Genomic DNA, 12,919 nt, shown 5'->3' with positions numbered 1-12,919 from the left:
CCTTTCAATTTGTAAAGTTTTTATTTCATACCTTTCCATTTTAAACCTCTATAGATCGAAGGGCCAGATCATCCTATGGGTCCCATTTTTGGGGCATGGCCTATCTACAGCCGGGACCACCACATGAATGGTTTAGTTCATCCATTAACGTGGGTCCCTCTCGGCTCTTTGCTCGCTTTCATCATATAAAAGGACCACTGATATTGGCAGAGACATGCTTCGATAATTGCACAAAAACATTTTCTCTTTTATTATTTAAACAGCAGCCAAGGTTATTGCCAGAAATTATACAAATACGTAATGCCAAATACCGCCTAAGTTGCTGTTGGATCAAATATCAAGGGTGGTACTTCCACCCTATCACCTTCAGCTCTTGATCAAATCACATGGTTCCAAAAGCGCTCAGAAGCCACGTAACAAAAAAGACAAGCGGAGTTTGTGCTATTATGAAATCATTGTAGTGCCAATATCATTAGCCCATACAAACACTTTATTTATGAGGAAATATTGCCCCCTAAAATTAGAAGACACAGGTCAGTTTCGGGTGGGGTCAAGTCGCCAAAGGCCCCAACCCTAACCCAACCCGAAATCAAACAGGTTCACATTTCCCAACCATAATCCAAGGTTTTAAATTTCGGTTGGGGGGGGGGGGGGGGTGTAATTTCGGTCCTCACCGAAACTGAAATATTAGCCGAAATCCCAAAATTTTGGCTGAAACTCGTGGCGCTCGGAATGTCTTTTTTTGGGCCGAAATTAACAAATACTAAGCCGAAATATCGGTAATTTCGGCCATAAAGTAACAAAAAATTAATATTTTTTCAAACATTTGGCCAAAATTTATAGGGTTTCGGTCCTCACCGAAATCCAATTTTTTTTTGTCTCGCCCAAAATTTAAAACCTGGCCCCTAATCCAAGTATCCAACCCAACCCGATAAAATGCCAACCCAACCCGACCCGACCCGACCCGAGCCACAATAGGGTTGAAAAAGTCGGGTTCGGGTTGAGCCCGACCCAAGTTGCACCCCTCTAGTTAAAAAGAGCAGTCATGGGTGGCTCCGATTGAGTTCTCGAGTCGTTCTACTTTGGGGTTATATTTTCAGCCTCTCTCCCCTTGTAAAAAGAAGAGGAATTTGAAGAAGGGATGGTGAGCGAAAGACAGAGATTGGCCCGAAAGCGATTCAAGGAAGCAAATCCTGAGCTATTTCAGAAATCCGACCCTCTTCCTAAAGACCCAAACAAGAAATCCAAGAACAAAATCAGAAACAAGAAATTCAAACCCCAAAAAGGAGGAGATGAAAGGAAATCCAACACTTTTAGAAAACACCCACTTAGAGTTCCTGGCATGAAACCTGGTGAGAGCTGTTTCATCTGCAAAGCCCAAGACCACATTGCCAAGCTCTGTCCCAAAAAATCTGAATGGGAGAAAAATAAGGTTCGTAAGACTTATAATCCTTCATAGAAAAGCTTCTTCTTTAAGATTAAAAAAAAAACTTTATGTTGGGTATTTCGAGTTATGGAATTATTTTGCTAATGATATTGCTATTTATTTATTCTTAGCTTTGTATTGTGTTTTTTGACTTTACATTTCAGTGAGAAACCCTTGTTTGCTACTTCTCCAACTGTTATTGCCATCTCTATATTGCGCAGCCCAATAAATCTCCAACCAATTCACCAAAAACTCAGGAGCTGATGGAATAAATTAGTTTAGATTTTTGTATGTTGTGGAATTTGATCTCTAGTGTTTTATACGAGTAGGAGTCTTAGAGATGAGGGTTACAGTGTCTAGATTGGCTTGGGTAGGAGTTTTGGAGGAAGTGGTCAAGTGGGTTTTTCATTCATTTGGTATAAATAACATGTAAGTAGCCTTTTTCAAATCAATGAAGAAATTTATCTTCATCATTGTGTCTTCGCACACAAAGGAGGACTGAGCCATTTCTCGAAGTAGGTTAAGAGGATGATCTTTCCTCTAAGAAGATCAAGCACGTTGCGAACTGATTTGGGTTCTTATCTATTGTTATCAAAGTAGCACGATCGGGCCTCAGGTGGAAGCAAATGAACGGCATGATGAGATCACTTTGAAAATGGAGCTTCCTCAACCTTTGACGACAACATGCGAAATGGTGACTAATTGCAAGACTAATAGAAGAAGCAAGGGATGGAGAACGAAAAAGAAAAAAGGGAAGAGAGAAGAATTTTGAAAAATCTTGCACAAGAATATCTCCCCAAGATGAAATCAAGAGGATTTTGGCATCGCTGCATGGGCATATGAATTGTGGTGTCCATTTTGATGTTGGGAAAGGTCTTACCGGAAAGACTCATGGAACTCCTTAACAATTGGCAAACTCTTAATCTCCAATCTTGAGGACAAGGTTGATTTCAATGGGGGAGGGGGGAAGATGTTACGTTCCTAGATGGGTCCCATTTGGGGTGAAATAAATTAGTTTAGATTTTTTTTTTGAAAAGTAATTAGTTTAGATTTTTGTATCTTGTGGAATTTGCTCTCTAGTGTTTGGTATGAGTAGGAGTCTTAGAAATGAGAGGCTACGATGTCTAGATTGGCTTGGGTAGGAATTTTAGAGGAAGTGGTCAAGTGGCTACCAAGTGGGTTTTTCATTTGGTATAATGACATGGAAATAGCCTTTTTCCAAATTAATGAAGAAATTTAGCCCGATAATTGTGCCTTTACACACAGAGGGGGACTGACTCTTCCCTCGAAGTGGGCCAAGAGGTTTTTTTTTTTTTTTTTGAAAGTTAAAGTGGGTCAAGAGGTTGATCTTTCCTCTAAGAAGATCATCCATGGTGCGAACTGATTTGGGTTCGTAACACTGCTGATGTGATCCGACCATTGGATCTTTTTATTATCGTTCATACCTTGCTTATTTCTCATGTTATTTGATTACATTAGTTATCTTGGAAATTATTTTGGACCTAGAAGTGGGGGATGTCCATATCAAATCGGGGTCACCCTTACACACACCACTTGTGGCTTTATGCTCTTATGCTACTAATTCTTCTTCTTTGTGAGTAGGGGTACGACAGTCTTTTAACTTTCATTTAAGTGAGCTAACAAAGGGGCCCACCAACAAAGCAATATAAAAGAGATAGCAAGAGGGGAGAAAATCTAGTTTTGATAGAATTTGCAAAATAACAAAAAAAGGACCCGCACGTCTCCCCTTCCTCCACGCCATGGGCGTCTCCTCTCCCCTCTCGAGGTAGCCTCTTCTTTCCTACCTGTTCTCATATCTCTCCCTCTCTTACCTTTTTCTCAATTTTTGGTTTGAAAAACCTTTATCGACTCAAATTTTTGACTATAAACGATGGAATCGTCCATTGCGCTATAGAAATATTGAAAATCGAATAGGATAAGTAATCGGTGGGCGAACGACGAGGGTTGCGCTCGTTGCGGGACTTAACCCAACACCTTACGGCACGAGCTGACGACAGCCATGCACCACCTGTGTCCGCGTTCCCGAAGGCACCCCTCTCTTTCAAGAGGATTCACGGCATGTCAGTGTCAGTGTCGGCCCAGCAGAGTGCTTTCGCCGTTGGTGTTCTCTCTATTCGTATCTCCCTGTCCCTCTCTCGTTTCTCCCTCTTTCTCGATATCTCCCTACCTCTTTTCTCTCTCTTTCTCACTCGAACCCTCTCTTTTCTCTGTCTTTCTCACTCGCAATCTCTCTTCTCTCTCTATCTCGCACTCTCTCTTTCTCTTCCCTCTTGGTCTCTCTATTTCCCTCTCTATTTCACACACTTTCTTGATTTTTATCTCGTTACCTTCCTCTCCTCTTGATTTCCTTCTCTTATTCTCTTCTCTCTTACTCATTTCATCTCTTACTTGGAGGCACAATGTTGTCCGGAATTTCAGAACGCGACCACGGGCTTCTTCCCCATTCTCTTGGTCTCTTTGCTAGCAAGATTCAAAGTGAAAGGACTGCTGGGCTTTTATGATGAGATTTTTCCTCGATTTCAGCCCTTTTAGGAACCCTTTCGATTTCGGAAACCCATAAGAACCTTACCCATAAGTTACCCTAGCATATTTTCAGCCTTTTGTCATTTTCTAATAAATTTTTGGTCTCTAGATCTTTATTTCTTGGTGTGGACAGCAATGAATTATTGAATAAAGTTTTTTATTTGAGTTTTTAAATCCCATCTCGAGTTATTTATTTGATATGTTTGATAACTACTTGAAGTAGAAGTATTTTCCATTGATAGTTCGTTGTCTACAGTTCAGTCCATACTTTATCTGTGCTGAAAATTTGCCATTAAATGTTTCTTCACTTGTTTATGGGTTATGTATGGCTGTATGGATATGAAGATTTGGTCCTATTGAGCTCCTAAAGTCCTGGTAGTTATTCGCAAGCCTCCGGGTTTGCACCAACTGCCTTCCACGGCAATCCACTCTGTAGTAACTTCACCCCCATAGATTTCACTGGCTTTTTTTTTTAACCATGTAGCCCTTTCTAGATTGTCCTCTCCACATGTCACCCCTTCTGTGACTCAAACAGGTAAGGTAATGTTGTGGCTGTATTGATACCAAATGTTAGGTACTTAACCAATATGCCAAAAGCTCCAGAGCTGATGGAATGCGCTGGGCTAGGCCCTTTAACCATGTCCCATACCAAGTTGGGTCCCACCTAGTCCTATACCTAGGTATGCCCCAACTTAGGACCATAACACACGGTGTCATTGCTATTCATTTCTCATTGTTTGTCATCACTTGGTTTTTGATTGGTGAAATTCATTATATCGGTCGATGCTGCTTGGATGTGCTCTTCATTTCTTTCGTACCAAATAAGAATTAGAATAAATGAAACCTTAGAGAAGGCGTAATGAGATAGGAACTGATGCTCTAAAATCGCCATAAAAAATTCCAGCATGTTAATAGCTTCCCAATGAATATACACCTTAATATGTGCTTATAGTTGACGAAATTGGAAGTCATCAACAAGTAATAATTGGTTTCTAGTTCGGTTGAATTACTGTTTTATATATGAAACGGGAACAAATTAGTTCGTATCTTGGTATCCTTGTAGGAGTTGTACATAATAATTGGAGGTTTAGGTGTGAGGAAAATGGGCACTAGACTGATTTTGTTCTTTTTAGTTAGTTGAGGTGAAGTTTCTGAATTAAAGAAGTCATTTCGATGATTCTTGGAGATGCCTGACTGATCGTACTACTGTAATATGTCAATGTGGTTACGAGTATTAAGAGGAAATAATGCTTAAAATCAACTTCAATGGACCAATTACCCTGAAGCATTAAGATTCAGAATCATTTTTTTCCAATAGAGATGACAAGGTGATCCTTGCATATGTGGGTCTGGCTGCGATTATGGGCATGATATTTGTTAAAGTATAAAAGATTAAATAACGTCTTCTTCAACAGCTCAACCTTTTGGAGTAATTGCTTGTTTCACATGGTATCATAGCAAAGATCATGAGTTCAAAACTCCTTGATATTAAAAATCCACATGTAATGGTCAACCCAAAAAAAAGAGGGGCCACATGTGCCACATGTAGGCCAACCCTAAAAAGAGGTGCCACACAGGAGGGGGAGTGTCAAAGTATAAATGATTAAATAACACCTTCTCCAACAGCTTAAGCTTTTGAGTAATTGGTTGTTTCACAATATTGAAGCATTTGTCCTTGCCTGTGTGGGACTGGCTGGTGTGGGACTGGCTGGTGTGGGACTGGCTGATATTATGGGCATGATATGGAAGCATTTGTCCTTGGCTGATGGCTAGGAGTTATCCTTCACTTTGAGTTGTCAACCACAGTCTAGTGGGTCGACTGTGACTCCAGAATGCCTTTACTCCTTGACACACAGGTCAATGTTCCAGTATTACCTTAGTTGGACAATTTTTCATGTTCATATAGAGGGCTTCAGTTCGGCGGACAAGTTGGCAAGCGACTGAACTATTAGTAGTTTGTTAAACAGCCGATGTCTGTTTTACTAATAAAAGGTGTCGGTTTTCATTGGTGCTATTTCCTGATGGTTTTCGGCCAAACTTAAAAATGACGAAATCCAAATGTTAAGAAACATAAAAACAGCATGAAGGCACAGTTAGAAAAATCTTGTGTGATTTTATATGTTTGTAACTTTGTATCAGCTAAGCCGTTTGCTTACAATATATTGGATGCGAGTTCCTCCAAACAGTCTATTTTTGTTTAAACTTATAGCATATATGTTCATGACTTGGGGTGTTTTAAATGTTTGGTGATGGACCTTGGACGCTACTCTAGGTATTTGTAGTTCACATTTCATTTTATCTATTAATAGCTGACTTCATTCACATACTCTGTTGTTGAAGTGAATTACTTGATTGGTTTGCTTTTATTTTTGTGTATTTGTAAGAATGGCTCTATAGTTTTGCTTTCCTAGTAACAGATAGCATTTATCACTGATGGCATTTGGCTATGCTATTTTCAGATTTGCTTGCTTTGTCGGCGACGTGGACACAGTCTCAAGAATTGTCCAAATAAAAACGATAGTGTTGAAAAAAAGTATTGTTATAATTGTGGAGAAGTTGGGCATTCTCTTTCCAACTGTTCTCATCCTCTTCAAGATGGTATGTCTCAATCCCTTCTTGTAATGTAATTATCTGTTTTACTTGTTCCTTGCCACCAGATCCTGAGATTTCTACTTTGAACTGGAATAAAAAATTGATGCAGTTGGTCTGTAACTTTGAGTGGCATTCTTCATAAAAAATAAATGCAGCGGGTTTGTAACTTTGTATGAGTGTAATTTTTTCAAAAAAAAAAAGTGCATACTCTGTTGTATGCTAAATATATTATAAGCTTCCAAATGTAACTTTGATGGACTGTTTACCAGATCACTGTAGTGCCCTAATATTTCTGTTTATCACTGATAAATTATTTCTCTCCCTTTTTTATACTTATTTTATTCATTTGTACCTTGAGATGTTGCATAATGACACTTATAGGGGAACGATTTGAAACCACTGTTTATTGACAAGAAAAAGAGATGAGTATAGGAAAATAATCAAAATATCGTTTAAAACAACGAGTGAGTAACTCTGTTTTTACTTCTGCCTCTTCTGGAAGATATCCTCCTAATACATCCTGTTTAACTGTCTAGTTATTTAAATAGCTTTTTATGTTGTAAATAGGTGTGCGTCATAAGATTATCACTTATCTGGGTATCTATATTTAATGATCTTGCAAAGGAGATTGTTGTTATGATTTTATGATGGAACCACAACGATACAAATTTATGCTCAACGTGGGTTCTACTCACCTGACATGCGAGACTGTCAAAATATAATGTTATGATGAATATATCAGTATGAACCACATGCAAGTACCATAATTTAAAAATTCCCCCATGTCATCGTGGACTCCCCCGAGTCGACTCCCTTTTACATTGGCCCTGTTCCACGTCTTGCCGCTGCGTTAGGTACTTTTCCCTACAGAGTCAATAAAAACTCCTCTGACTCTCCCAAATTATGACCGCCTCAACCGAGTACTCAGCGGTGTCAATCGACTACTCGCGCATTGTGCCGAGTCGACTAGGATTTTCTTCGGCCGCGTTCCGCGCCGCATTAAACACTGGCAAGTATGCCTTGGACTTGGGTTTGCTTGAGCATGATAGTCCTACGTAGGGGTGGACATGGTTCGGTTCTGGGGTATCCCCATAACCAAACCAATCCCTATCGGTTCCCAATATTGGGAACTAGAACCGAACCGAACCAGAACCAATCTTGATCGGGTTGGTTCGGTTTTGGGTTTACCCAAATTTATTATTTATTATTTTTATTTTTTTGTTGAAGGATATAACAGTTAAAACAATCAAAATCTCTTATTTTTAATGAAAATAAAAAAATACCATTAGTTTTAACACTCCCTTCCAGCCATGCACGATCCAATGGCCCATATTTGTTTAAGTTTGAAAATCTAAAATTTGATATATATATATATATATATATATATATATATATATAGAGAGAGAGAGAGAGAGAGAGAGAGAGAGAGAGAGAGATAGAAGTGTTGAGCGCACCATTTTTTTGGGGCGCTTAAGTGGTTATAACGCCTCCCATTCGTTTAAATGTTTGGGTACCACATACAGGAACCAATGGGAGGCGTTATAACCACTTAAGTGCACGCGCACCAACATTTTTCTCATATATATATATATATATATATATATATATATATATATATAGAGAGAGAGAGAGAGAGAGAGAGAGAGAGAGAGAGAGAGAGAGAGAGAGAGAGAGAGAGAACATTTCCTACACACTTGTGTAGGTAAGTTACCTACACACTACCTTAAAATACAGTGTGGGCCCACATTGTTTGGGTGATCCAAACAATTCATTTGAATGGTCCTCACATAGATAGGGTGTCCACAAAAAATCAGATCCATAGGATCATCCCAACCCTACGATTTGTGGAGGTAAAATGGACGTGTATAAACCTTCACAAATTAGTCCATTTTTTGCCTCCATAGTTTGAATGGTTAGGATGATCCTATGGATCTGATTTTTTGTGGACACCCTATCTATGTGAGGACCATTCAAATGAATGGTTTGGATCACCCAAACAATGTGGGCCCCCACTGTATTTTAAGGTAGTGTGTAGGTAACTTACCTACACAAGTGTGTAGGAAATGTTCTCTCATATATATATATATATATATATATATATATATATATATACTAACATATATATGGGGGCGCGGTATTTGAGCTCAAGCTCAGAAATTCTATCTGAGGTAGAATTTTCATATAGGGCATCTCCCATGTTGTTTGACTCATCCAAGCCATTCATTCCATAGAAGCTGACATAGATAGGTTGCTCCTAAGAAACCATCTCTATAGGATCCTCCTAACCGTTTGATCTGTAGAGGTACAAAATGGACCATTTTGTAGACGTCCATTTTGAACCTCCACAATTCAACGCTTACCATTATCCTATCAAGATGATTTCTGAGGTACACCCTATCTATGTTAGGTCCTATAGAATCGATATCTAACATAACCCAAACAACATAGGCAGCCACCCTATTTAAAAACTCTACCTCAGAAATTCTATCTGAGCTTGATCTCAGAAACCATTTACTAATATATATATATATATGGGGAAAGTGATTGTGAGTGGCCCCTCATATAAGCTTTTATGAGGTGACTACTAAAATCATGGTGGGCCCACATTTTTGGGGTGATCCGAACCGGTCATTTGATAGGCCTTGACATAGATAGGGGGTGCCAAAAAAATCAGCTCCATAGGATCATCCCAACCCTTCAAACTGTGGAGGTGAAAGAGAGGAAAATGGACGGGTAAGTGGGCAAATTTATACCCGCCCATTTCCCCCTCTTTCACCTCTACAGTTCGAAGGGTTGGGATGATCCTATGGAGCTTATTTTTTGGGCAACCCCTATCTATGTCAAGGCCTATCAAATGACCGATTCGGATCACCCCAAAAATGTGGGCCCACCATGTTTTTAGCGGTCACCTCATATAAGCTTATATGAGGGGCCGCTCACAATCACTTTCCCCTATATATATATATATATATATATATATATATATATAGAGAGAGAGAGAGAGAGAGAGAGAGAGAGAGAGAGAGAGAGAGAGAGAGAGAGAGAGAGAGAGAGAGCAGGTACTCCCTGGAGTAGATAACTTATCTACTCCCTAGCCTAAAATAACATTTGGGGCCACATTGTTTGGGTGATCCAAAGCATTCATTTCATGGCCCCTCACATAGATAGGGTGTAGCCAAAAAATCAGCTCGATAGGATCATCCCTAACCCTATGAATTGTGGAGGCAAAAATGGACGTGTATAAACCTGCACAGATCTGTCCATTTTTTGCCTTCACAGTTCATGGGGTTAGGATGATCCTATGATTTTTTGGGCACACCCTATGTGAGGGGCCATCAAATGAATGCTTTCGATCACCCAAACAATGTGGCCCCAACTGTTATTTTAGGATAGGGAGTAGATAAGTTATCTAAGTACCTACTCTTTTCTCATATATATATATATATATATATATATATATATATATATATATATCTTCTTTTCGATTCGGCCAAACCCAGAACCGCGAACCGAACCAAAACTGACGGTTCCAAAATTTTGGACCCAGAACCGAACCACATATTTTTCAGAACCGAACCGAGCCGAACCAAATAGGCCGGTTCCGTTCGGTCTTCAGGTTGGACTTGAACCATGTCCACTCCTAGTCCTGCGGGAGCACTGCAGGAAATCTTGCTTATAACTTTGCAATCTCTGACCTTGAGGGAACTAGTACCCTTTCCATGCTTGTTTAAGGAGATAATCTTCCACTTGTGTGAATTGGCTTGTTGAGCCTTCCTTTTTTCTTTTTCTTTTTCTAATGCTTCAACTTTCTATTTTTTCATTACCTATTTCTGATATCGTCATAGGGAGCATTCTTTACACCATTAATCTTAGATTTTGTGCTGTTATGCTGTTATATACTGATGTAATACTATTGATTTATCATCGTTTGCTTGTCAGCAAAACAGTGCTTATATGTATTTATGTTATCTTACACATTTTGTAAATGCAGGGGGTACTAAATTTGCCAATTGCTTTATCTGCAATGAAAGTGGGCACTTGAGCAAGAACTGCCCAAAAAACACACATGGAATTTATCCCAAGGTATTCTCTCTGTTTCTCAGCTATGAGCCTCTTCTTGATCTTATATGTTCTACATGGTTGAATCCAGAAAACCACTCAATAATGTGGTCCAGAAAGTTTCCATGTCTGCTTAGGATGATACTGTTTGCAAATTCTTGACCATGTGGCGTTTCTTTCTTGTTTTCCATTAAATTGTATCTTACAGTGTCTGATGAAAGAGAACATTTCCAATCAAATAATTTCAAGCTATTGTGATTCTTCTTCATACATATACGCCTTAACTGGGAACTCATTTCAAATACTATGGGCACAATTGGATGCACACTAAATATATATGTTTTGTTGTACACACATAAAAAGTAATGTATTGCATGAAAGATATGGAATGGAAGAAGTTAGTGCGCGCACCATCACAGATATATATATATATATATATATATATATATAGGATTCATTTCATAGAAAAGTGGCGAAGTTTACAGCCGGCTGCCAACCCCGTGCGATGCACGGGCCGACAAAGAACTGTACAGACAGGCTGTGAAAAACACGTCTCTCTCTCTCTCTCTCTCTATATATATATATATATATATATATATATATATATATTTGAATGATATTTATTTACAGTGCATATTTGTAACAAGAAGATATCTCAGAAAGAAGTCTCTCTCTCTCTCTCTCTCTCTCTCTCTCTCGCGCGCGCGCTCTTGCACATGCATACGCTCTTGTGCTTTCTTTCTTCCGTCTTGCACTAAAGTATATTTACATGTTTGTGATAAGAAAATATCACAATTAATAGACTTGCGCTCTTTCTTTCCTCTTGCGCTATATTGTATTTTGCGTGGCCGTGATAAGAAAATATCATGATTAAGTGTTTCCAATCGGGTCAGATATAATTGGCAAAACTCATTTCTTGTGTCCTTTCATTTTGTAAGAATGGACTTGAATTACTTTCTTTTGGTATTCCATTGAGTTTTGCTAACAGTGCAGATAGCACTTCTAAGCATTTTTTGAACATTTTCTGCACTATAAATGTTTATCTGGTTCAGCTGTTTCAAGAAGTATCATCCCTGGGTTACTATGATTTTTTTTTGGTAGGTAAGCTGGGGTTTGGTAGGACCCCTACCAGTGCATTAAAGAATATATGAAAAAATTATAAGCGAGTGAACATTTCCCCTAATCTATCTCGATATACAATGTTTAGAATTATGAGGGGGTGATGTGGAGGGGGATGTTGTTGCCCTTACACGGGCAAGCCTACTATGATTTTAATTAGACTGTGAATGAATATATCATAGCTAATTAATTTCACTTAAATTGAATATCACCAATGTAACCTTTGAGTAATTCTTGTTTCTTGGGTCCATAAGCATGGTTTTAAATTCCCACTGAAACCCACATGAAATGGCCGAAACGCTACTGTTTATCTCCCCACCGAAACCGATACCGAAACTTAATCGCATACTGAAACCAAAATCATAAGTGTTTTTGTGGTGTACTATATTAGGATGCGTTGCATATTTATATTTATATGAATTGCATACGAAATGTATTATGTGTAATATGTATACGTATTTATATGAATTATGTACTTAAGTATCAGACATGCACGACAACGCTTATGAATCGGTGTTTGATGGTGTTCAATCATTATAGATGGTTGTCTCTCTTATGTGATGGTTTATAAGTGTGTATTTGTGCTTATTATTCTATCATTTCTTGAAATTTCATATTAAAATTCTATCATTTGTGTATGTTTCCATACGTTTCCGTGATTTTACAGGATTTCCACTGAAATTTCCAACTGAAACCGAAACGTTTCCATTTCTGTGATGACCAAAATAGAAATCAAAATTTAAAACCTTGTCCATAAGCTGACCATTCTTAAAAAATAAGCCAATGCAATCTGGATCATTGGATTTTACCTTTTCGTCAAGCTTTGCTTTTACTGCCATACATATGTTTTATAAACTGGCTAAAATCTGTTTCCTACAGGGGGGTTCATGTAAAATCTGTGGTGGTGTCACACATTTGGCTAAAGATTGTCCAAACAAAGGCAACAGAGATACCTTTGCTGCCGGTGAACCAGGGAACAACCGTACATGTAAGCTTTCTGAGTTAGAATCTATTGGTATATTTCTTCTACAGTTCAAGTTAGTAAATTGGTGACCTTTTTGAAAATGTTGTTCACATTTTCTATTGCTTCTAAGTACTTCTTTTCCATAGATCAGGATTCCCTAATATGTTTACATTAGTTCATGTGGAAGTCCTCAAGAATGCTATTTGTCACCGTCT

At 38.6% G+C, this 12,919-nt stretch overlaps 1 protein-coding gene across 1 annotated transcript in view; it reads left to right on the top strand.

The window, feature by feature from the left end:
* Positions 1 to 1,060: 1,060 nt before the first annotated feature.
* Positions 1,061 to 12,919, top strand: part of LOC143857227 (VASCULAR-RELATED NAC-DOMAIN 6) — a 48,999-nt gene continuing 37,140 nt past the window's right edge. Inside the window, exons 1-4 of the mRNA XM_077367643.1 lie at positions 1,061 to 1,432; positions 6,430 to 6,568; positions 10,554 to 10,645; positions 12,620 to 12,728. Of these exons, the coding sequence (XP_077223758.1) occupies positions 1,142 to 1,432; positions 6,430 to 6,568; positions 10,554 to 10,645; positions 12,620 to 12,728 (631 nt within the window). The 5' untranslated portion in view covers positions 1,061 to 1,141. The remainder of the gene's footprint in view (positions 1,433 to 6,429; positions 6,569 to 10,553; positions 10,646 to 12,619; positions 12,729 to 12,919) is intronic.

The sequence above is a fragment of the Tasmannia lanceolata genome, unplaced genomic scaffold (assembly GCF_043159265.1).
Source record: "Tasmannia lanceolata isolate RefF3 unplaced genomic scaffold, GAP_Taslan_0.1 ptg000024l, whole genome shotgun sequence".
Taxonomy (NCBI): Eukaryota; Viridiplantae; Streptophyta; class Magnoliopsida; order Canellales; family Winteraceae; genus Tasmannia; species Tasmannia lanceolata.
This window is presented reverse-complemented; position numbering and strand designations above follow the sequence as displayed.